This window comes from Onychostoma macrolepis, chromosome 22 (genome assembly GCF_012432095.1).
Source record: "Onychostoma macrolepis isolate SWU-2019 chromosome 22, ASM1243209v1, whole genome shotgun sequence".
Lineage (NCBI taxonomy): Eukaryota > Metazoa > Chordata > Actinopteri > Cypriniformes > Cyprinidae > Onychostoma > Onychostoma macrolepis.
Window position 1 is genome coordinate 5,384,656 of NC_081176.1, and position 26,757 is coordinate 5,411,412.

Genomic DNA, 26,757 nt, shown 5'->3' on the forward strand with positions numbered 1-26,757 from the left:
TGTAATTTAGGGATATGTAGTAAAATTATTTTCGATCTTAAAGAAAAAAACAGATGGCTAACCTTTAAAATTTAAAATTTTTATTTATGTATTTATTTATTTTTGCAACTGGCCACAGTTATAATGGCTTTAGTTCTATTTAAGTATAAATCTTTATCTATGTTTTAGTCATTCACGTTTAAAAATTACATTACAAAATGTAGCTGATGGTGCATTATAATTTTGCATTAATAAATCAAGAAATCTCAGAATGTTTTAAAATAAACAGCAATTTATAAAAAAAAAAAAAAAAAATTGCATCAATTATGAGATACCAACTTGTAAAAAGCATTCACGTCCTTTTAGAACTGGTAGTTACAACTTGTGAACTGGAAGTTTTCTGAGAGCTACAGCTTGTACTCAGATTCATTAGGCACTATGGTCAGGCATTGATAGTGCAATAGTTCAGAGTCAGAGTCCAAGGGTGTGAACAGCTGCAAGTAGAATATCATGTGTTAATAATACATGAGAGTTATCATCTAGAAATTACAGTAATTACGTGGCGTAAATGCAGCATCAGAAAAGTCTCATTATACAAGCTGGAATTACCAGCTCTGTGAGGACATGAACACTTTTTACATGAAACCTCAAATTAAAGTAATTTCAACATGGCGTGAACGCACCTTTAGATTCACTTCTCCTCATTTTGCCTACCTGCCATAACGCTGTCTACCAAATTTCCCATAATCCAACAAATTGCTGTGGTGTGGAATTCCTTTTATAATGCACACACACTGAAGTAATTATTGTTTATTTTTGTCTCCAGTTGTGGTTGGATCGAATTTGGTGTCAGTGATGGAGGGAAATTCTGTCATTCTAAAAAGTGATGTTACCAAACAAGGACGTGACAAGATGCTGTGGTATTTTAACGACACCCTCATTGCCCTGATTAATGGAGATCCCACTAAGAGTTGTCTGTATGATGGCGAAGGTGAGATATTCAAAGGGAGATTGGAGGTGGACTTTGAGACTGGATCCCTGACCATCACAAACATCAGACCTGAACACACTGGACGCTATGAAGCAAATTTCATCAAAAGCAAGAGCTCAGGAACCAGCCAAAGCTTGAACCGAAACGGCAAGTGTGACAGCAGAAAAATCACCAAAAAAATGATGAACATCGGCGACACCGTAAAGACATTCAGTGTGTCCATCAGTGGTGAGTCATTTAGTGTTGATTCAGTCATTAGTCACGAGTCATTCAATCATACACCCTGCTGCATTTTACAAATAGTTACTGTTGAACTCATTAATTGATTGAATGTGGACTTCCTGTGGAATTAAAAAATAATACTAAATTTAAATAATTTTATTTTTTTCATTATAATTTCCTTGTGTTTTCCTGCCTCTCTGTCAAAGCCAATGAAGAATCGTACAATGTGGAGAAGAAACAAGAGTCTGAACGGGGTATGTTTCGCCTCGCCTCGCTTCCTTTTTTATTTATTTACAATAGATTACACCACATATACTAGTTTATTTATAAAGACACATTGTTCTAAAAGGTGACAGCTTCCCTTATATTCCCCTTCTGACCTCTGTCAGTTATACTCAGGTGTGCCAGTTTTTATTTTAGTGTTAGTATTATTACTATATTGTTTTTTTTTTTTTTTCTATAGCATTGTTTTATTTACTTGTAACTGAGACTATATGTAAAATGAATCAATCAAATGATTTAGCAATGCACCCAAATTTAATAAGCCGTCTCCAATAATCCTTATATTTTAACAGAGGAATTAATATTTCACATCTCTAACATGGCTCTATAAAAGAGTGTATAAAGAGAATATATCAAATGAATACTGTATATGAGAAAAAATCAGATGCACTCACACTAATGCCTGTCTGTCTTCATCTGTTCTAGATTCAGTTCTGTCTTCAGGTCTTATAGCAGGAATATGTGCTGGTGTTGGTGTTCTTCTGCTGCTGGCTGCAGCTGTTCTTGGTGTGGTTTACTATCGTAACAGGAGCTCTAAAATGGGCAAGTATCACCTACAGGAAAAAAAAAAAAAAAACTTTTTTAAAGCAAAATTAGTGTTTAATTGTCTGTGTGATTTCTTTTAACAGAAGACATGGAGAAAAACTCTGAGCAGCTGTTGAATGTCCCAATATGAGGTAAGATACTGCATTACTGTAAGCATGCCTAAAATATACAGTATGGTGCAAATGGCATCTGAAAATCTTCACCAATTATACAATTATAAATACCAGTAGGAGAAATAATTTCCAAAAATAATTTTGCCATTAATTGTAATCATCCAGTGAGATGTCTATATGAACAAAGATAGTCAAAATCAAGCAGATGGTATAATGCACCATCATTCACTCAGCCTGGGATTTCATAAAGAGACAGAAAAACTCAGTTAAACTAAGGCTGCATTTACACTGGCACAAAAAATGGATTTTTTTACTCATATGTGCACAGATCAGATATTGTTGCACACGTGGAAACACAAAAAATCGCAAAAGATCATCCGTTCTGGGCCATTTTCAAATGTGGTTTTAAATCAGATACATATCCAATATCTGCATCTCTTGCGTCTAAACACGTAAATGCGATTCCCATAGGAAATTCCAAACCATCACAAGGCGAAGGAGACACATTAACTTCGTAATGACATAGTATGAAACAGATGTTGCCGGTGTGCATTTGCACAAAAACTCAACTTCTTTTATTGAGGTGGAAACTTTGCATATAGGTAAGAAATTATGCAAATTGGATATGCTCAAAAGATTGGATCTGTGCAATAAGCCTTGCAGTGTAAATCTGTAAATCAACTGACCTATATATATATTCCTAATGACGGAACGAAATTTACAGAGAAGTAATCCTAATGGAAATACTGTTAACTGGTTGGTGACAGATTTTCTGTTACTGTAAACACTGTTTATTTATTTCTTTTTACCTTCTGTGGTTTTCTTACAGAAGGACAAAGGCCACGTAACCTGAGAGGATATCAACAGGACTGGTGAAAAGAAATCTGGATAATGGATCTCCTCAGTTTTTTTTAAATAGGGGTGCACAAATACCATTTTTATTCCAGAATTGATCAGAATCCAGTAGCAACATTTTGAGTTTTAATATGATCTGACACCAGTGCTGTTCTTTTCCTCGATCACTGATGTGAAAAAAAAAAAAAATCTTAATTTGTCCACACATATATTACAAATCTTATTTTACAACACTAAAAAAAAAGCATTATAGAGGGGTTTTGGGTCTCTCTTTCAGTCAGTAAGAGGCAGTGATTTATTTGGAAGTCAGTTGCTGCTTTTGACACTTGTGTGGTGCTGTAACCTGTTTCATCAAACCCTGTCAGTGAAGATTCATGATGGATAATCATCCACATGGGCCTTTGGTGGTTGCTTGCAACAAATCATTCTTCACTTTTTATTAGCACTTTATATATTCCAGGAGCAGAAGCATAGTGTTTGTGGAGCAGGTTTGTCTGCTGTTGTCTCTTGACGATTGAGATGGTCTCAGCAGATCAGATGGACGTTGAATGTTTATGGAGTGAAGCTTCTGAAAGAAACTCATTGTGATGGAACCACTAGGTGGCGGTATTCACTGTAGTGACTATGGCATAGAAAGGTTTTTTTTTTTTCTACTTGTATTTACAAAGATCTGCTTGTAGCATTCTTGTTAAAATTATATGGTGAATGCTTTGTGATTATTAGTATAATGAAAAAAAAATATATTGAACTGCAAAAATACAGGGACTGTCAACATGATAAAAACAATCCCAATGTTGCAAAAATGAAAACTGTTTGTGTTTGGGTATGTGTGTGTGTGTGTGTGTGTGTGTGTGTGTCCAGATGTGAGTCCGATGAGCAAAGAAAATTCCACAATATGTCATCGTCTTCATATATTTTAGTAATAAAAGTGTCAGAACCTTCGTCCATCACTGATTGTAAACCAGCATCAAACACACCTGGATAATATACAGGAACAAATTGAGGCTCTTGCTTGTTTACAAAATCAGTTGAAATTTGCAACATGTAAATGTGAACTGAAGAATGTCCAGAAAACAGATAACTTTCCAGGCAGTGAGATGGCACAAACAGAACAAAATACACATGTGAATAATTTTCTTAAATAGTTCAGTGAAAAGTCTGACCTATACCAGAAAAGCTCAAACTGATTTACCCACAATGTGGTTTGAATCCTCCTCCAACAACAGTTTGAACAGGACTCATAAAGTGCAGCTTTACAAAATTATAATTTTCTTGCATAAAAAAAAGAGTGTTATATTAAGCTGCTTTGTTTCCAACGTGCACTTATTTAAGTCTGTTTTATTGAACTCATGTAAAAGTTACGGCTTTGGGGCATGACTTTATGGATGACTCAAGTTCGTCTCTATTTCTCAACGACAAGCTTAACTGTCACCGTCCCATATACGGGACGCCAAAGTTTACTTCGCTATATTACAATTAAATCCTAATGTAATCATGACAAACTATATATCATTGGAAAGGCCTAAGTCTCCTAAATAGATATTTTACCATTTTTTGTTGTTATAAATTATATAGCAACAGTAATAGATTAATTTATGACAATAGTGCACCAAGAGTCTATGACAAATCTACATCATAACAAGAGTTGTGACCTTTGTCACAAAAAGTCTTTATTTCCTTGCCTTTTTCCCTATCACATGTCTTAATCTCAAAATTCATCCTGTGAAAGTTTATCCTGTCCATTTTGAAATCAGACATTGCGTTACCATAGAAATGGTACTTTAAAATGTTTTAGCGGTCTCCTCCCCCTTAGCGGGGGTGTCATATTACAAAATGTATTACGGTCTTTTAGAATCAAAACTTTTTTATAATCTTGACAAAATACATATTGTTGGAAAGTCTCAAGATTCCATATTTGGTGGTTATTTTGTTATAGATGTAATATTGAGAGAGAAATTGATAGATTTGTGACAGAAATGCATAAAAAAAATAAAATTCAATGTAGTTTGGATGGCACCCGTTGGCTGTTTTTGGTATAAAGCCTAATCAAAATTGCATATAAACCTCAATTTTTGTTTTTTTTTATATCAACTTCAAATTTGGAACACAACTTATGTAGACATATGGAGTTTGATTTAATTTAATTTAATTTAATTCATTAATTTTATAGCAATTTTGGATTTATAACTATTTTTCAAAAAATATTTATTTTATATAAAATAAAAGGAAAATAGTATAATACATTTTCTTAACAGTAAATGTAAACTTCTATAACTTTTTAATACTTTAATTTTATTAAATGATTTCATTCACTTCTGTAATAATCTGCTAAATGTCTTCTCTAAAAAGAGACCAACCTTAGGTCTGTATTCAAAAGCGTTCATGAATTATAATAATTTAAGTTTGGATAGTGCACTTTCTCGTGAATTTTCAAAAATGGGGATGACAGTTAAGGGGTTAAACTACATATCATTCATTTAATGTATCTAATTTGTGCATTATTGGCTGACATTTTAAATAAAGCATTTCAATTAAAGCAAATCAAGTTACTCTACCTATAAACACCATTATTGACTTGTCTCTCTTCAAGATGCACTGCAGTAATGGAGGTCTCGCATGCAATTCTTAAAGCACCCACAAGAAGGCGTCATATATCGGTGAATATTATATTACAAAACCGATATCCGATAATGGAAAAATGTGTAAATATCAGGAAAAATATTGGAAAAACTGATTATCGATTCATCTCTAGTTACAAAGTATTTTACAATGGCATCGAACACAGCCAATTATAATCAAAAACTGTCCGTTTTTATGACATGTGTTTTGTTACTTTTGCCTGGCTATAGCATGAGAAAAAATATAGCATAATGCTGCCATCAAGACAACGTCTTTCTCAGAGTGGTCCCTGCTTATTTCAGCAAGACAATGCCAAGATTCATTCTGCATGTGTTACAACAAAACCATCGATCAAGTGATTTTCGTCCATACGAAAATTAAATTGTGTTTCATACTCAATATATGCACTTTAGCTTTTGTTTTATACGTAATCACCAGTAAATGGTCTTAACATGCTTAGTCTGGTGTATGGTCTCCCTGACTAACCAGCTAATAAGTGCTCAAACTCCTTTAAAAGCATAAACAGACCAGCAAACAAGCTTATGTGGTTTAAGATATTTTTAATCAGAGCTAACAAGTCCAACATATTCAACTATAATCATCTCTGATCATAACTCCATTGTCAATATCTTACCTATCCCACCTTTGGAATTTAAAGCACACATCATGCTGGGTTACTAGCACTATCATGTAACCAGGAACAATGTAACCATTATGTAATACGTGCCCTTTATTCTTTATTTTCATTTATGTGTCTCTGTTTCTTAATTTTTGTTGCATTTATTTATCAGGTGAACACCATTTAAAATAATGGGAATCTATTTTGTCCTCACTCTGTTTGTGTTTCTCGTTGATGGTAAGTTGCTTGACTTTGTATTTACAACCCTTTCTCTTTTGAGTGAACAGTTTAATTTCACATCAAAGCTGTCTTTCCTTGTCTTGCTTTACTCATAATTCCCTGTAATTTAGTACAATTCAGGAATTTGAAGGTCCATAATGTTAGTCTTAAAGAAAACTTGAAAAACTAGTTGTAGTTTTATTTATTTATTTATTTTTTAAAGTGACACAGACACAAGTTGGTTCCTTAACACAGCGTTTATTACTTTGGCACGTCTGGTTCACACCGTGAGAACTCATTGGCCACTTGTCTTGAAAAGAGGTCCTTGAATCTGTGAAAGTCTCATAAAAGTCCACTTTAAAAAGTCTTTTGGCTTTAAACCTGAATAATGACCACTTTTAATGCAGCACAGCAGTGCATCGTGAAGCATCTGGGTTTGTGTTTGGGCGTCGGGCAACTATGATGCGTTCTTGTGCCTAATAATTTAACTTAATTATATATTTGCTGCACATTACATTACACAACATTTTAATTTTAAACTTAAATCAAACAGACTTATTGTTGCAAATTATGAGTTATGAGGAAATTTGTTATAAATGTATTTATGCCACAGCATTTACACTAATAATAATTAAATAATCAAAGGATTGAATGGGAATAAAGACAATATAGTTTTTTTCTGTACATTTGAAGTATTTTCCAGAATGTTGCAATATTTTTATTTTATAAATATGTACACATTCACTTGTATTCGTAATGTAATTAGGGGCCAAGCATCAAAGGTACTATGACACCTATTTTATTTGCTACTTTTCTTCCTTTTCTTCTTTTTTATCTTCTTCCGTTTTGGGAGTCTATGGCAGCTTATAAAACCGCTTGTAGGAAAGTTATGAAATTGGGCACACTGATAGGGTACATTAACCGACATTAACCACAGCAAATTTGGCGTCTCTAACTCAAACTCTGTAGCGCCACCATGTGTCCAAAATTTCACTCATGTTTATGCTAATAAATTGAGCCGTACGGGCTAGAATTTTTTCCCTCTTATTCCTGCTCATGCCGATTTGATTTTACCTTATGATATAATTTTCCATCATAAGAATTTATCCACCATTTAGATTTGTTTTTTTTTTGTTTTTTTTTACTTTTTCGAAATTGTTCGAGACGGTTTGTTCAATTTTCACCAAAATTTACACAGATCATCAACGAATTTGACGAAAAGCTTGCCAAATCGATGTGAGGCTGTATGTCTCCAATGCTTTGACTTACTCAGACCAAACTTGGTGTGTGTTATAACAACCATGACCTGAGGCTACCTGCACAGTTTAGACACAGCGCCACCTAGTGGTCAGGAGATATGAAAAATAATATTTTTGTTTATAACTTCTGAATGGTTTGCCCAAAAATCATAAAATCTGTCTCATTAGATTCAGTACTGCAAGCCGAGTCCAGTTTTCCCATGTTGGCCATTTTGGGTGTCAGCCATTTAGAATGTTGTACTAAAATCCTGTATTTCATGAATGCATTAGCATAATGTTATGAAACTCAGCATGGGTCATCGGCACAATGCCCTGAAGGAACCTGAAAAATTTCAAGCCAGCGCCACATAGTGGTGAAATAAAATATTCACATGCTTTTTATTTTGGATGTGGTTGACTTATTTTCAATGGAGTCTCCTTAGATTCCTGAATCCCTGCCAAATCAAATGATACCATCAAACAATAATATCTTCAAAATCATTAGTCTGACTGAGACAAAACCACTGTAGGACATTTAAAAAAACATAGGTCTTTGACTATATGCTGATGGCCAAATGTCAAAATTATGATAATAAGTACCAAAAAATGCAATCAAAGTCAGAAATGGATCTTTTTTTTTTATTTATTTTTTTTTTATGTTCACATAGATATGTCTATAACTCCAAAACAAAATGAGATATTTTCACCAAATTCGGCACACATATGTATGGGCACACTTTGAGGACACATAAAAAAAAGTTGTGGGATTGGGCCTCTAGGTGGCGCTATAATTGAACAAAACATGAAATTGCTATTAACTACAATACAATATTATGACATAAAATACAATATTTTACAAATGCATTGTGTACTATTGCAAAACTGTACGTGCCATCTGCACCATGTCCCGAATGTCAAAATGTTTTGAGACAGCCTTGTGGTCAAAAGTTATAACGACATTTAAAAAAATGCCAATAGTATTTTATTCATTTTGGATGTTGTCATGAAACTGGTCTCAGTAGATTCATTGGGTCACACCAAGAACATAAACAGCAATATTGCCATGGTTGGTCAAGCTTCCTGTCTGCCATATTGACTTTTTTTAAACTCCTCCTAGACATTTGGTCTGATTTTCACAAAACTCGAATCAGATCATCTTTAAACTATGCTGGCAAACTTCTGGATTTTGTGTCGATAGACGAAACCATTTTCATATACCATCTCAACAAATTTGATGGCATGATGTGTTAATGACTCTGAGGCTTGCTTCTGTAGTGCTTGGCCCCTCAATTGCTGCTTGTAACTATATTTATTGTTTATCTTTGTCTTTAGGTAGGATATTTCACATAAATATGTCTGTTGTGGTAATGCTAACATACACTCTCTTCACCTCTGTTCCCACAATTGAAAAATCTAATAAAATAAGTTAGTCATCCAAAAAAAATTAAAATAAATAAATAACAGAATGAATGACTGAAAGGAAGTACAAATTGCTAATGGACACATTGCTAACGTTTTTCTTCCAAGATTGACCGAATCACCCTCCATTAGGCCAGATTCAAAAATCTCTATAACAGAGGAGACATTTAAATATACTTACTATTCCCGTCTCTGCACTCAGATTTCAGTTTGTCTTCTATAGCAGCTGATCAGAAAAACAACAAATGTTAATAGTTTTATTTTTAAGAATGACAGTATGCTGAGTACAATGTACATGGTCAGTAATATAGCCAAAAACTTTCCCAGCCTCAGCGGTTTCAGATGTACTGTATGCTCTCTTATAAGCAACCCTTCTTACAATTTGATCTTTGTTCTTATCTGTAATGAGAAATATATATTAGAAAATAAAAGGCGATAAGATTGTCAAGCTTGAACAAATATAAACACCTATCACCGAACACTACCACAATTGGCTGATCAGCTCAAGACAAAGTAATTTTATGTTCATAATCATGGTTTTTCAAAGATCATTAACCTTATTACAATGAAACCAAATTGTTCAGGAAATGTATATAAACCAGAGACAAAGAACAGTCGAGAAGCTTTTCTGAAGAGAGAGCTTCGGTTTTATATCGGCCGAATAAAATCTAATTTTTCTAGAATCAAAACTCCAAGTCTTTGTTTCATTCTTCGAACTGCGGGGCGGGGCGCGACACTTCACCAGCAGAACGGCAAATAGCTTGCTATCTCATGACCAGACAGTGAGGGAATGGATTGAGTGAAGTTATATAGGGAGCTTGATTGGTAGCAACAGGTGCAGAGGATTCCTTGATGGCGATCAGGTGAGAGTGATTACCGATGGTGAACGGAAGTATGAGGTGATACAGCTGGTGAGGCAGGTGAATCCGTGACAACGTTATAATTTTTTTTATACTTCAGCTTGAGGTCACAAACTGATGGCCGGACATTCTCCTTCAGGATTTTCTGATAGAGAGCAGAATTCATGGTTCCATCAATTATGGAAGTCATCCAGGTTCTGAAGCTGCAAAGCAGCCTCAGACCATCACACTACCACCACCATGTTTGACTGTTGTTATGATGTTCTTTTTATGAAATGCTGTGTTGGTTTTACGCCAGATGTAACGGGACACACACCTTCCAAAAAGTTAAACTTTTGTCTCATCAGTCCACAGAAAATTTGCCCAAAAGTCTTGGGGATAATCAAGATATTGTATTTTTGTTGGCAAATGTGAGACGAGCCTTTGTGTTCTTTTTGGTCAGCAGTGGCTTTTGCCTTGGAACTCTCCCATGGATGCTGTTTTTGTGCAGTCTGCTGATGGGATTGTTGAGCACACAGCTGTAGGTGTTTTTATCCTGATATTCCACCTCCAGAGGTAGAGAGAGACTGATGCTGAGATCAGACACACTGATGCTGGACAATAAACTGTTTCCTTTGTACCAGGAGAGAGTCACATGACTCACATTCACCACTGAACACAACAATGAACAATTCTGCTGTGATGATGATGAAAGATTTTGAGAAAAATCTCTGGTAATGACAGGAACAGGCAGACAAACTAGAGAAAATAACAGAATAAACAGAAATATATGTAAGTCAACAACACCAATCTTATTTTTAGTGTAGCATTAAAAGTAAAGTATGAGCAGTAGAATTAAAGTAAGTTAATATATCGAGGGGTGAGAACCAGAAGGGCGAAAGTGACATTTTTGGTGAAATGGATATAGATATATATATATATATATATATATATACTATATTGCCAAAAGTATTGGGTCACCCCCTTCTAACTGTAACATCATGACCCAAAAGAGGGAAATAATCAGGCAGAAGGCGGTAGTGAAGCTTTAACAAACAAACATATTTATTCAAAAGAAAATAATATAAACATTAACATGTTAAAAAGGATGCTGCAGACCATTAATACAATTACCCACAAAGAAAAGTAAATAAAAGGAAAACAAAATAGAAAAAAACAAACAAAACCCGCAGATGGCTACAGGTTACCTAGGTTGTGAAGGCAAGAAGGGCATACAAACAAATATGCTCCCACTGCAAACAAGCTCACGACTAATCACACTGCAGGCCTAAAAGGAAAGAAAAATAAGGTGACCAAACCACCACACCACTGCAATCCACCAGTGAAGGCAACCCCGCAGCCACCGTCAGGTCAAAAAGAAATCTACAACAAAAAAACAAAACATACAATAATATTAACAGTGGGTAATGCAAATAGAACGAGTAAGTCAACCCTGTAAGATGACTATGATCTATTTAGTCCCTTTTTTTGTCTTTGGTGTGACCTCAGTTCTCCCTCAACCAACTCTGGTCCAGCATCCAACCAAAAAGGAAAAAAACACAATCTCAACAATAATTCAACCAAAAATAAACGGTAATCGTGCATCCCTCTACCATCCGTTATTTTGGGTTATGACACTCGGGTAACCATCCAGCCACAATATACCTCCTAACGATGCATCGTGTTCAACACTCAACAATGTTCCACTCTTTGACATGTAACTGCACAAACGATCCTTACATTTGGTCTATTGCCACCATGCAACACGTAAACCAGCTGCGACTCCCATTTCAATGAACAGGAAGACGTACAACAAACAGAAGGTCAACGCATTATTCAACACATCACTACATATACAATAATTTCACAAGACTTACTAATCTAGCGTCACAATGCCATACCTTAGATCTGGTGCGACTTCCATTCATAAATCGTCAGCGGAAACCAAAGGGCGAATATGGAAGAACAAATCTCGTCACTTCCTTTTATAGAACTGAAGCTGATGGGATTTGTAGTTCCTGAAACACGCCCCGTTACATAATGAACAGGTTTGACTACTTTAGTAATTTCCATGAGTACAAATCTTAATGTTTAAGCATATAATGATATTCTAGGGAATTGTGTGCTTCTAATTTTAAAGCAACAGTTTGGACAGGACCCTTTTCTATTCTAACATGTCAGTGTCTCTATGTATAAGGCAAGGTTCAAAAAGAAATGATTGATTGAGTCAGTGTGGAAGAACTTGACTGGTCTGCAGAAAGCCAAGTCCTAATCCCAGCTGAACACCTCTGGTGTGACTTTAAATGTAGAACTTGAGCCAAAAACTCTTTACCAAACACCAATGACTTGTACTTTTCTACTGGCAAAAGTACTGTCATCCATGAGTGTACAAATTTTTATTATAAATAACTGAAATCAGTACACAAAGTCAGATCAAACTATGGTAAAATTTAAATTTTAGCTCTCCTGTAAAGTTGGTGAAATGTCACTTACGCCTTTCTGGTTCTCACCCCTCGATACGTCACAACACAAATGTCCCATTTCTGCTTTTAAACCCTCCAAAAATTGACCTAATTTACATTCAGTGTAAGCACAATAATTTTTGTAATCAGGTAATCAGATCAGTAATCAGCTTTACGACACAAACTGATGTGGATTAAGCTTAATTTAAAGCATAATATTTAAGAATAAAACAAGAATTTTTGACTGACCATAACCAGAAACACTGAATGTTTTTGTTGACCACATAGGTTCATTTATCTCTAGGTCATTTGATCCAAATCAAAACCAAGATTAGATTTTGTGATCTAATCCAATTACAGAATCTTTTTTTTTTTTCTTCTTCTTCTTTTGAACAACCCATTTTCAAGATTTGATCCAATCCATTAGCTGAAATCTGATCAGATTACTTTTGAAGAACTGGCCATAGATGTCTATGGGACCGGCCTACAGAGTGTAGCACTGAACACTGAAGCAACTACAATTAATTAGATGTTTAATTAAGCAATGAATGAGCATCATACACCTGCTATTAACATGCAGAATCATTGAAGGAACGAGAAACAACAAGAGACAATCAGAAACAATAACTAAAACTGCCTTAGGAAGTCATGGCCTAATGGGGTCGCCATGATTTTGCCAGGTAAGACATGTTCCTGGATCAACATCTTTTGTTGATCCTGGATCAACATGATTGTCCAAAAGTATAGACCCAATCTCTACCCCTAAACCTAACCCTACCCTTAATTTATTCCTAAAATCAGTGAGAAATGATAGCTGATTAACAAGGGTGCCGAAGCACCTAACCCTGATCATAAGCCTAAAACTTATATTTCCTGAAAAGTTATCCCTCAATTCTGATTGGTTGATTGGAATGACGCTCCAGGATCAACAAGGATGTTGATCCAGGAACATGTTGTACTTGGTGAAATCACGCTCACCCAACTGCTCCGGGTGTGTGTTCACTGCTGTGTGTGTGTACTTTGGATGGGTTAAATGCATAGCACGAATTCTGAGTATGGGTCACCATACTTGGCTGTATGTCACATTACTTTAACTTTCACTTAGATGAAATCAACTGCTATAACAGTAAAAACTAAAGATGTAACTAAAAATGTACCAAGTGTCAAAATTTGTCTGGTTAACATGGCGAGTTTGTTCTTAAATGGCGTAATCGTCACTGTTTTATGTGTGAGTTTTTTTTTTTTTCTTTGGAGGCTGTTAAAATAGACGTGGTTTTCCAGGTAGAGTGATGGCATTATGAATCATTATCACACTACAAGCCCACAAAGACTAAACGTAACAAAGCAGTGTTGCTTTGGACAGCAACACTGATATGCTGCTAAACAAAATAAAAATTTGTTAGCAGCATTGCTACTTTAAATTAGTTACTCCCAAGACTGAGGAAAACTAAATACATTATTAAAAACTCTGAACATGAGCATGAATCATGATAATATAAACATTGTTAAAATGACTCCCTAACATTGACAAAAATAAAGAGGATATGACCTTTCTAAAAAAGGTTTGATGTCAAGAACACTTCTTCTCAGAAATAACTTCTCTTATGAAGCTAAAAAGCCACTGAAACTAACACTGCTTATCTGGCATGTAATAGTGTGACTGTGAGGTCATGGAGACATATGCATAAGTATCAATTTTGACATTACACTGCATGATATTTTCACATTTCACATTCACACAACAATATCAATGTCTAAAGAATCTTTTATTTGTCAGAATTTATAAATGGTTTCAGCATTTATAGTGAAGACAGATGTCAAACTGTGAGCTTTATATGAACAGGAATGGAAAAAGCCCTTTACCCACACACTATCCACACAGACACACAACTAACACCTCAGACAACACTTACAAACTGACATCAACCACAAAAATCTACCAGTACATTCTCATGAAGAAGCCATTTATACGCCCAACAGGTTGGAACATAATTTTTGTACAGCTGTAAATAAATCCAACCACAGCAGGTTTCAATCTGACTCACAAACTGAGCTTTTAGTGGAGCCAGAGCTGCCAGGAGCCTCCAAAGAGAGTCGAACTCTAGGAGCCATCTGAACACTCTGTATAGTAGTTGCTGACCACTACTGAATCACGTGTGTCCTTGTTTTAGCCAGATTAACTCTGTGTTCATCTCCAGCTGGATTTAACCGAAAGGTGAGATTTGCCGCTTGCAACTGGGAGGAATTAAAAACAGAGACCTGAAGTTGAACACTTTCTGTTTTCCGTAGTGACGTTAGCGTGGTTTTTGCGTGGGATTACTTTATCACAGATGAAGTAGATTATGCAAAACCTATGTGTCAAATACATAGATGTTTTTCATGTAGTCACAGAAACACTTTTAATTCAGTCAGGGCCGTCCTTGGGGTGGTGCAACTGGTGGTGCACCGGGGCCCGTGGCGAACGGACCAAGACACCCCCACACACACACACACTCCGAAACGCGATCATGAACGGACCGAAGGGGGCCCCGCTCCTTACCTCGCACCGGGCCCCGCGTCAGCCAGGGATGGCCCTGAATTCAGTACTCCTACTGCTTAATGCAACCTCTGTTTGGTCAAGAATAGAGTTCAGCATAAGTCTATACTATTTAAATACCAATGAATTTTCTCTATAATATATTTTATTTTGATAAACATGACACAATAGTACATTAAAATTAGGCTAGAAGAAGAAATTAGGCTTTCCTGTAGCTCAAATAGTAGAGCATGGCGCTAGCAACGCCAAGATCATGGGTTCGATTCCCAGGGAAAGCAAGAGCTGATCAAATGTAAAAACTGTAACTTGAATGCAATGTAAGTCGCTTTGGATAAAAGCGTCTGCTAAATGCATAAATGTAAATGTAGAAGAGGAGACTTTTTACTGGTATAAAAACATGGATTTGTGGAACTGAATGGCTGTGTCTAAAATCACGTACTTCCGTGCTATGTGACAAAAGAAATATGTCTGAATTCACAGAACTCAGTAAATATTTCAAAGCTCAAAACAGGTCCAAAAATTCTGCATATTCTGCATACAGGTCCGTCATTTGTCAGAGAAAGGAAAGGTGGTTTTAGTCACTGCTGGTGTGAACAGGACTTTAGGTAAGTGGCTACTACATATGTAGTGATTGTCAACAATCCCAAAACTCATCTACAAGTTTTAAAGACCTTGTTGTCAGCAGGAGTTGTGATGGTTGTCACAGGATTTTGCAGGTCTGGTATATTTTAACTTCTCATGGTGATCGGTGCATACTCTACTTGAGCTTCCTCTTTAACATTCTGTAAAAAAAAATACAATACAATAATGTTAATATATATGTATATATATTTATACATTATATTAAAAATATATACATATATATTAACATTATGTTTTTTTAAGTCTACTGCCGCAGTCACAAAATGTTGCAGTATATACTGCAAATAGATTCAGGGTGAGTTTAGATCGGCTATCTTTTTTTTTTTTTGCAGTGATCACAGTGATCATGTTGAGAACTGAAATACCGTAAATGGTCTTTAAAATCAATTTACACTAATAATGCTTTTTGGAAATGCAGCCCAAGACATAAAAAGGTGCACACATTTAGAGGTACATCTTGTGCCTGCAGCAGTAGCCTTAAAAAAACATAAATTTCACTGACTGCTAAACTGATACAGAGATGAACAGCATACCTTTAGAATAAATCTTACTGTTTTATGCACTTTTCTGTTGCTGAATGTTGGCTCAGTGTAAGTGATCTCTTCAGGAGTCTGAACTGTTTGAAAAATAATAATAGATGCGTTAAAAAAAACAACAACAACAACAACTCAATCTTAACTAGATCTGGTTCTTCACAACATGTGTTGTTATTATAGGGCTGTCAAAGTTAAAACATTAATGCATACATTTAATGGTTAATTAATTGTGCAATATGCACCATTACGTTTTAATGGCTTTAACAAATTAATCCAGTTTGAATTTCATACAGAAAATTAAGTTTATAGACATTCTTTGCAGATAATTTATAAATCATACCAAGACAAATGCCAAAGTAATTTACATTTTATTATAGAATGATGAAATGTAATAAGTTGAAGCTGAAATAAACTGTCACCCACCAGTGAAACGGTGTTGTGAATACCAACTGCAGTGCTGCATCTTTACATATGTAGGATTATGTTAAGTTATTTTATCATTAAATTAATGCAGAATTGCATTTCTGTCATGTTTCTGTATTTCTGGTGTGTTTTAATGCATTTTGAGAAATGCAGAATTAGTTTTTCTGAGCTAGACGAGTAAAGAGCGTTGCCCAATGTAACTTTAGATAGCAGCCAAACAACTTGCCTTTTTGATCAGTTTTTCTACATTTCCTGCACATGAGAAATATCCCAAATGCAGCCACAATCAACAGAGATCCAGCAACAGCAGCAACAGAGATCAGCGCTATCAGAGATACAGAACCTGTAATGATAGAGAGACACAATCATTAGTGTGAGTGAAACTGTCAGTCTGATCTATTGACAGAGGTGGGTAGAATACCCCAAAACTGTACTCAAGTAAAAGTAAAAGTACTTGAAGAAATATTTACTCAAGTAAAAGTAAAAGTAATAGTCTGAATAGTTACTTGAGTAAGAGTAAAAAAGTACCGGATAAAAAAACTACTCAAGTAGTTAGTTACTAGTTACTTTGGATCATATACTGAATATAGTCTATTTTTATGTAGATCTATAGATATTTAGATTAAATTTATATATACTGTACATATACTGTGTTTACATATATATATATATATATATACATACACACACACACACACACATTCTATTCATAAAAGAATCCTGAACAAAATGTCACAGGTTCCAAAAAATATTAAGCAGCAAAACTGTTCCCTGTTGAAAAAAAAACAGCTGGTTAGGTATGTTTTGAAGCATGGGATGCTGGTTTGAGCTGATTTAAGTTGGTCCACTGCTGGTTTATGCTGGTCCGACCAGCTAAGGACCAGCTTAAACCAGCATCCCAGCTTCAAAACACACCTAACCAGCATATGCTGGGTTTTTTTTAACAACACTGGTAATAAATCAATATATTTGAATGATTTCTGAAGATCATATGACTCTGAAAACTGGAGTAACAGCTGATAAAAATTCTGATTTGCATCACTGAATTAAATTATATTTTAAAGTATATTAATTATGTATTATAAATGTATATATGTATATATAACCTCTGACACGGAGAAGAGTGAAAACTCCTCACATGACCGCTACAGAACATCTGAACATAACGAAACAAATGCACTTCTTCCGTCTGTTCTGCAAAATGTAAACAAATGTAGCCTTTATTTCTGCAAGCGTAAATATTGTGAAAATATCAATATTAATTGTGTCTAGGCAAGGCATTCCTCCTGGAACTAACGCGGGTTTGGCGGGTGTTTATTTCATACTCTGTGACAGCTTATTTAATGAATAAATTATACAATGTATTTAATGTGTAAGGTACATGTACAACAAACTGGTAATGTCATAGTGGTATCGTGTATTGTAATCGAATCTATACCTGTGGAACTGACAGCACACGCGATGTTCGTCTAATAAAGATCTTCATAGCTAGTAAACCATAGCCTTTGCTTTCATCTGACTGTAGATCCAAATCCACGTCTTCAACGCTCTTTCTGTTACAACTCTGAGTGAGAACCGCTTCAGACGACTCAGCGCGTGCAGCAGGGAACTGAACGAATCATTCAAACTGGATCGCGAACCGATTCACTGGTTTGCCAACTGGTTTGATCAAGCCTTCGAACAGAATTGACTCAAAAGAATGAATCATTCGCGAACGGGCATCGCTCATTGCCCAGAAAAAAAGTAGACGGCGCGTTTGGAATAAATTGAAGTATTTTTAACTTGTATTGCATTAAGATAACGTAACGAGAGGAGCGTCGCCCACAGTAACGAAGTAAAAGTACCGTTTTTTCACTAAAAATATACTTGAGCAAGAGTAAAAGTACCCATTTTTAAATATACTCTAAAAGTATTAGTTGCCCAAAAAATGTACTCAAGTAAATGTAACGAAGTAAATGTAACTCGTTACTACCCACATCTGTCTATTGATACATGAACATCCCTCTCAGTTTTTGTTGCTTTACTTGTTGACATCATAATTTACTGTGTTTTTGATTTAGTTTCTGATTGTGAATTTGACAGATGTTCGCTATAATGCTTTAATATGAAAAAAAGGTAAGGGGGGTTAGGAAACAAAAACTATTGGCAGTCTGCATTTATAAAGAAGCAGAATGTAATGATTCTGATCTATTGTCTAATCACTGAAATCAGCTCTGGTCTTCAGTAATCAATTCAGTTAACACAATAGCAACTGCTACATGTTCCCTATGTCTTGTTAGGACTTTTGTGTTATTTCCTGTCTTGAGTGCCATGTTTGTAGTTCTTTTCTCAGGTGATTGTCTCCCCCAGGTGGGCCTCCCTCATTTGTGTTTATATAGTCCTTGCATTTCCCCTTTTTCAGTTGTTGAATGTAGATGTGTTTCTGTTCCCCACAGTCCTTGTTTCTTGGTTCTTGTTTTGCCAGTGAGTTTAAAAAATAATAACCTGTTGCATTTAGATCTGTCTCTTTGCCTGCCTTCTCATCTACTTCTCCATTAATACACAGTAACATTTACATACACATTTGCATAGTCAAATTTTACAGGCAAAGTCAGAGAAAGTGGGTCCGAATGTGAAGAGAGTGTAAAAGCCACATGTATTCCAGATTGTGGACTAGGTAACGAATAAATGCTAATCAACTCTTTTTGGCCTGTAGATTAATATCAACACTTAACAATAAGGTTCATTAGTTAACAACATGTAAACATGAACTAAGAATGAACAATATTTCCACAGCATTTATTAATCTCAGTTAATGTTAATTTCAGCATTTACTAATGCATTATTAAAATCACAAGTTGTGTTTGTTAACATTAGTTAATGCACTGTGAACTAACATGAATAAACAATGAACAACTGTATTTTCATTAACTAACATTAGATTAATAAATAGTGTAATAAATGCATTGTTCATTGTTTGTTCGTGTTAGTTATTGTTAGTTCTGTCTCACAGCTAACTACTTTCCAAGCAGCTCTTTTTAATACAGCCATTTTTATGGACAAGTTCAGGTATAAAGAAGTGGCTGAGTAGATTAGATACTTAACACACTGTGTGTTGTTTAGTGTAGCTGAATGTATTGAAGCACAACTATTAGCCAACTCTATGAATCTTCATATCAAAATCCACCAAATTCTCATTGAGACTGGCAGTATTTCACCTTGACCAATCCTTTCAGCACATGAACAGTAGACTGAGATCAATTAATGAATGCTAATCTCACCTGAACATGTGTGACAGAGTTGACTGATGTCCAGATGTTGAGTCTGGTTGCTGATGGGATTGTTGAGCACACAGCTGTAGGTGTTTTTATCCTGATATTCCACCTCCAGAGGTAGAGAGAGACTGATGCTGAGATCAGACACACTGATGCTGGACAATAAACTGTTTCCTTTGTACCAGGAGAGAGTCACATGACTCACATTCACCACTGAACACAACAATGAACAATATGATGATCCTGATGACGATGAAGAACATTGTGAAGAGGTACTGCTGATGACAAGAACAGGCAGACGAGCTGAAAACATGAGTAAAATCAGATTAAATAATATTATTGATAAATAATAGGGCTGTTTTTGACATTGTTTGATGTGTTGAGGGAGAGTTTGTGATGTGATTCACAAACATGTGATTACGTATTTTAGTAATGTAATGTAATTTTGAAAGTGTTCAACAGGCTGAAAAGTCAAACATAAATGTGACTCTCAAGATTTATACTTTCAAGATTAAAATCTAATAAGGATATACTTTAATTATAACAATGTAACAAACTCACCATAGACAGTGAGACTGAATCTCTTTCTCACACTGTTGGTCTGTAGTTGATAGAGTCCAGTGTGTTCAGTTCTGGTGTTTGTGATGGTCAGAGATCCAGTTTGATCGTCCAGCTTCAGTCTGTCTCTGAATCTCTCATCAAGAACATCATCATATACAGTCATGCTGTCTGCTATTACATCGATTTGAGCTATTAAAATCTTACATTCAAACCGCCACAGAATCAGTTCATCATCCATCATTTCAGTAACATAAGAGTTTAGAGCGACTGAATCTCCCTCCAGCACTGATACTGACTCCACTTCATCTATATCAGCAAACACACCTGAAGAATATAGAGTTGTCACAGATTAAGGGATAATAACTTTATGTTGGTTTACTTTACTATATCAGTATGTTGTAATTATTTAAAAGCGAAACGAAGAACACAAAACAGCACCACACAGGAAAGAAAAAAAATAACTCAAAGTAAAGTTGAGAGAATCTGAATCTGTCCTTAAATTATTCTGTGATGATCGATCTGAATCCAAACCAGATTATAAATATTATAAACATACATACATTTATTACTTACCAGCCAGTTTGCACAAACACAAGCAGAACAAAATTACGACATGACCCATTTTCTTTAAGCACTGTACTATTATAACATCTGAAAACAGACTGCTAGACAGGACAGAAGTGAGACATCAATCTAGCGTGTAATCCTCCCCCAACACAACAGGATCTGACCACCCTTCACCGAAAGCGCTCTAGCTGTGACCACATAGGCATATGACAAAACCTTCTCTAGCTTTACTGTTCTTACTAGCAGAAAACTTTAACACAATTATCAGTGGATCACAATTTTTCTGTATCTTTTCTTTCAATCTTTCACTCTACAGATAGGGCACAATTGCACTTTGTTAATGTGCAGGATACTCCACAGGTTTTACCTGTATTTTGAATTATACATTGCACTGTGCTGTGTTTAAGGTTTAAAATAAAGGACAGTAAACTTAAGAGTTCATGAATGATGCATGAATGATAATAATCCTGTAAGTGTCTTATTTGTTTCCCCAAAATTAGTGAGGGATTCATCACTGCATTTAAAAGGTGCAACTAAAAAGGTGCTTGTTGCGCAGTGAGAAAGTATTACACTCCAGACATGTAAACGGGGGAGTAGGCCATAATAGGCTAAGTGTAATATTAAGTGCATGTGCTAGTTTAAAAAAAAAAAAAAAATGCAGTCTAACCCCTGATGTACATTGCACGCATCTGCGGCGCATTACAGCTCCGGCAAAGTTTTGTTCCGTCCTCCACGCGGTGCAAACTCACATCAGGAGCATTTCAGAAGCGAAGCGGCAGGGTTCGCGTGATCACGTGTTTGCCAGTCTGACTTTTTTTTTTTTCTTTCTTGATTTTGTGTGTGTGTGTTCTAACATGGATGGTTGAATATTTATGTTTTGTCTGGTTTAATTCTCTTTACTAAAAAAAATAAGAAAAATTGTTTACTACAGCTCCTGCAATTAAACTCCAGGAAGTGTCCTTTTTGGAATTATCCTTGTAAAAAAGGATTATTGGTGTCATATAACAATGTGTGTTTTTCAACTTCGAGGATGAAACTCATCCATTTCTGACCTCCTAGCAAGGATATAGTGATGTGAAATACGATCGGGAGTCTGCACAGGGTGTTTATTTTGAAATTGATATGGTTTTTTGACTTTTATTTTGCATTTGCTGTGCGGTTTAGACGCGGCGTGCGTCAAAAATAGACTAGGTGCCTATACTTAGCGAAACGGCGCGGAGAGCCGCTTCTGGGACGCTTTTGAAACGTGCCGCGGCGCGTCTGGTGTAAACACAAGCATTGATTAGAGTGGCCGCGATCAGCTCCGACAGCCGCGTCGAAGCCGTAACGCGCCGTGGATGCGTGCAGTGTACATCAGGGGTCACGCCGGTTTCACACCGCAAGCGTGAGCGGCGCGTATTTTTTTCGGCGCCCATGTTAACAAATGAGTGTATTCACACCGGGAGCAGGAGCAGCGCGTGAGCGTCAAGCAGGAGCGTCGCGTGAGCAGCGCTGCAGCGATGGTTTCGGCGCCGAGTCTATTTTTGCTGCGCCGCTCACGCTCAATTAAAGTGACAGCACACTTTTGATGGACAAAATAAATATTTCACACAAAACGTGCTAAAAATGCACAGAATAAGCATGTCTAGTGTGTTTTAAGACGAATTGGAGTAACCCTTACAGGAAAAACCACATAAATTTAACATGTTTTCCACATGTGATCACGTGTCCACATGTTTTCCACATGTTATCACATGTGTCCATATATTTTGCACGTTATCACATGTCCATAACATTTTTTTCACATGTGATCACATGTGTCCATATATTTCCCACATGTGATCACTTGTGTACATATATTTTTCACATTTGATCACATGAAGACAACATGTCACCATATGTTGCAACATAAGAGCACATGTGGATCACATGTGGAAAATGTTTCCTTGTGTTATAATAGGTTATCACGTGGAAAATGTTTCCATGTGTTAAAATAGGTTTTCACATGTGAATCATATGTTAGCTACATGTAACAAATACTGTGCATTTTCAGCTTCACACTGTATGTTGACTTTTAGTTTGTTCCTATTTCCTGCTTCCCATTGTAGTCCCTTGTAGCTTTCTTTATTTGTTGTAATGTATTTTCAATTTTGGGTGACCTTTAGCTTGGTATCAGTCTTTGTGAGATTATTTGTCAAAAACTATTTTAAATTAAAAAAAAATAATAAAATAAATTATGGTTAAAAAATAATTAAATTGAACACTACTATTTTTGGACACCATGGATTTGTTTGTGATTTGTATCTCTCTTTCATTCATTCATTTAGGACAAGTCCGATGAGTGGAGATGTTGCTGTGCCCCTCTTTACAGACCAGTGGCGTGCACAAGGGGGGGGGCCAGGGGGGCTCGAGCCCCTGCCCCTTTGAGGTCCGACGGTAAAGTGCCCTTGCGGTCCGGTGCCCCCGGTCTGCGATTTCTGCCGAGGGTAGAGGTGTTCGATATGACGATTTTTGATCGTGGACGATAAAAATTTCTCCACGATTTGCTTTTTTGAAGAAATATCGTAGTATCGTACTTCAGCGCGCATTCTATCAGCTGCAGTTCTGGCGCCGCCGTCTCTATATACTGTACAACGCCACATACATTCACATCAGTGTTAACTCAGTGGTAGAGTACTCTCACGGGACACTGCACTTATTCGCAGTCACAAAAGTACATTATCTGCATCTGCTTCAAATACTTACTGGTTAAATGTTTCACTCGTGTGCCTTTTCTGAGCACATACACTCAAAGCGCGTGCTCTAAAAAGCCCGTCAAACAGCGCCTGATTACTGAACTAAGTTATGTTTTGTGCTAATACTGTCAAAACACACAAGGTTTATGTATAGACTCAGTTGGTTATGTCTAAAATGAAGGTAAACAGCTGACAGAAACGCATGAGTGCCTGTATATTAGATGCGTGCAGGTCTTAAAGGGACAGTACTAAACATGCTACCGACTGTAATTAAAGGGATAGTTCACCCTAAAATTGTAATTCTGTCATTATTTACTCACTCACATGTTGTCCCAAACCTGTATTAATTTCTTTCTTGTGCTGAACACAAAAGAAGATATTTTGAAGAATGTGGGTAACCAAACAGTTGCTGGTTCACATTGGCTTTAACAGCAGGGAAAAAAATACTATGGAAGTCACTGTAGACCAGCAACTGTTTGCTTTTCCACATTCTTCAAAATAGCATTTATTTTCAGCAGAATAAACTCGTTCAGGTTTAAAACAACTTTTGAGTGAGTAAATGAAGGTATAAAAATCAAACTCTAGTCTATTTTAATTTTGGGATGAATCATTCCTTTAATGTTAATAAAACACCAAACACAAAGAGAAAAATCACTCACTACTCTTGACTGAAAAACTTTAATACAGTTGCTTTAATAGGAATCAATCTATATAGTGTTTTATTTTTATATTTGTTCATTCAATTTCTTGAATGCTCCTGCTAAATACACCTATTGACTACCTGAAAATAAAACACTGTTTATTTTATTTGTATATTATGTGTATTTGTAATGTGTATCTTTGCTCTCATTTTTTAATAACAAAGATAAAATAATGACAACGATTTTTATCTTCACCCACTTTGGCCTAAATATCCGCCATACTTTTTAATATTTTGTTAACTTGAAAGGCTTTGTCTTTATAATAGGGAAATTAGTTTGTCTGTACTGCTCAAACAGCTTGCAAAATAGAAAATCCAACATGACAAAGAATTGTGATTAATATTGTGAATCGTGATATTTCTAAACAAAATCGTGATATTTTTGCCATATCGCCCCCACCCCCAAACACACATTTTGCCCCTGCCCCTCCGGAGGTCTGTGCACGCCACTGTTACAGATGATACAAATTTCATTACCAACCTGTGAAAATCTCATGTCATTATGGAAATGTGACTCAAGTTGTTATAGCTCTAAATACAACACAGTTACAAAAGAGATTAATAAATATTGTGTTAATTGTTCTTAATAGTGACTCTCGGTGTACTTTCAGGTTCTATGAACTTCATGCCATGGGAACTGTGATTGAGTAACTTTTTATTTATTTATTTATGAACAAATCTGAAATGGCACATTCCCAGTTATTATAGAGATAGTTCACTCAAAATGAAAATTCTGTAATTAATTACTCACCCTCATGTCGTTCAAAACTCATAAGATCTTCATTCATCTTTGGAACACAAAATAAGATATTTTTGATGAAATCCGAGAGCTTTCTGACCCTGCATAGACAGCATGCAACTGAAATGCTTAAAAATATCTCAATTTGTGTTCCGAAGAAGAACGAAGATCTTACTAAGATCTATTTGGAACAACATGAGGGTGAGTAATTAATGACAGAATTTTCATTTTTGGACAAACTATCCCTTTAAGATTTATATAAATGCTTTAGACTGTAGTTATTCTTTTTAAATTCTTCATAATATGAATAGTGTATAAGGATTGCTTAATAAAACGTAATGGAATTTTACTATGCAATTGAGGTCTTTAACAGAATTAAATATTTTTTGAGTGTATATTGTGCATGAGTTAAATATTGATTAGAGTTTTTAAAGTCATTTCACAATGACATTGCAACACAAGCAGGTTTATAATATACGTTTCACATGGGATTCACAAGTTTCACATGGGAATTTACATGTATTTCACGTTATCTGATGGGTTTCACATGGGAAAATATATGTGTTTCACATGTGATCACATATGTTTCACATGGGAATTTACATGTATTTTACATGTGATCTCATGGGTTTCACATAGGAAAGTACCATGGGTTTCACATGGGAATATATGTGTGTTTCACATGGGAATATACATGTGTTTCACATGTGATCACATGGGATTCACATGTGATCCTATGTGTTTCACATGGGAATATATCTTGTTTCACATGGGAATATACCATGGGTTTCACATGGGAATTTGCATGTATTTTACATGTGATCTCATGGGTTTCACATGGGATTCACATGTGATCCCATGGGTTTCACATAGGAAAGTACCATGGGTTTCACATGGCAATATGCGTGTGTTCCACATGGAAATACACGTGTTTCACATGTGATCTCATGTGTTTGACATGTGATCACATGGGTTTCACATGGGATTCACATGGAAATTCACATGAAAATGTTCCAAAAACACACATTTCCCATGTGCAAAGCACACACTTCACATGTGATTTTCACATGTTTTCACAAGTGACATTTCACATGTGCAGAATCACATGTATATGTGGCCACATGTGACCACATGTGCTTTTGCACATGTGAAATTCATGTGGTTTTTCTTAAGTCAGGAAAGAAAATGAACAATCAAAAATATGTATAGAAGATTTACCCATTTTAACTTGTTTTTCATTTTTAATCACCATAAGAAAATTATAACTTAAATAATTTTAACAAACTCACAACGAACAATTCATCTTGTTCAGGATCTTAAGTTACAATGGAGTATATACAGTAGGCCTACATAAGAAATTCATTATTCATTCATTATTGACAGCTTCTATAAGAAATGGAGATTATGGGTAAAAGTATATATTATTAAAAAGAAAATAATAAAAAAACTGTATAAACAGCACTTTCTATATTTGAGTATGACTGAAACAACATGATAGGAGCTGTTTTTGTTGTTTACCATTTACAAGCGAATCCCCAAGACTTCAAAACTTTCAAGTTTATAACTGACCAACTTCTAAAAACAAATTTATAGTTGTCTTTGTAAAGAAATATGTCGCTTTGGAGCCGCTGCTGTGACGCTGAACAAACGCTTCCAGTGTGAATACTCTGGCGAGTCTGCAG

General features: G+C 35.6%; 3 protein-coding genes across 5 annotated transcripts in view; 1 reads left to right on the top strand and 2 right to left on the bottom strand.

The window, feature by feature from the left end:
* LOC131531374 (SLAM family member 9-like) overlaps positions 1 to 794 on the bottom strand; it is a 9,004-nt gene extending 8,210 nt beyond the window's left edge. The window contains exon 1 of the mRNA XM_058762086.1: positions 663 to 794. Coding sequence (XP_058618069.1) covers positions 663 to 684 — 22 coding nt within the window. The 5' untranslated portion in view covers positions 685 to 794. The remainder of the gene's footprint in view (positions 1 to 662) is intronic.
* LOC131531397 (uncharacterized) overlaps positions 1 to 8,230 on the top strand; it is an 8,803-nt gene extending 573 nt beyond the window's left edge. Inside the window, exons 2-6 of the mRNA XM_058762134.1 lie at positions 806 to 1,198; positions 1,399 to 1,446; positions 1,901 to 2,017; positions 2,104 to 2,151; positions 2,963 to 8,230. Of these exons, the coding sequence (XP_058618117.1) occupies positions 806 to 1,198; positions 1,399 to 1,446; positions 1,901 to 2,017; positions 2,104 to 2,150 (605 nt within the window). The 3' untranslated portion in view covers position 2,151; positions 2,963 to 8,230. The remainder of the gene's footprint in view (positions 1 to 805; positions 1,199 to 1,398; positions 1,447 to 1,900; positions 2,018 to 2,103; positions 2,152 to 2,962) is intronic.
* An 85-nt stretch (positions 8,231 to 8,315) lies between these two features.
* LOC131531376 (natural killer cell receptor 2B4-like) lies at positions 8,316 to 21,516 on the bottom strand. Of its 3 annotated transcripts, XM_058762088.1 has the most exons (8): positions 20,929 to 21,516; positions 20,356 to 20,679; positions 19,801 to 20,097; positions 16,767 to 16,883; positions 16,115 to 16,197; positions 14,943 to 15,721; positions 11,150 to 11,324; positions 8,316 to 10,700 (listed from the first exon to the last, which is right to left on the bottom strand). In XM_058762088.1, exons 1-6 carry the CDS (start codon positions 20,975 to 20,977, stop codon positions 15,668 to 15,670), a joined length of 924 nt encoding a protein of 307 aa, XP_058618071.1. In that variant the 5' UTR covers positions 20,978 to 21,516; the 3' UTR covers positions 8,316 to 10,700; positions 11,150 to 11,324; positions 14,943 to 15,667. The 3 variants fall into 3 exon arrangements, with proteins under 3 accessions (XP_058618071.1, XP_058618073.1, XP_058618070.1); XM_058762090.1 differs by lacking the exon at positions 11,150 to 11,324 and having other exon boundaries at positions 15,611 to 15,721; XM_058762087.1 differs by lacking the exon at positions 8,316 to 10,700 and having other exon boundaries at positions 10,983 to 11,324.
* Positions 21,517 to 26,757: the final 5,241 nt, after the last annotated feature.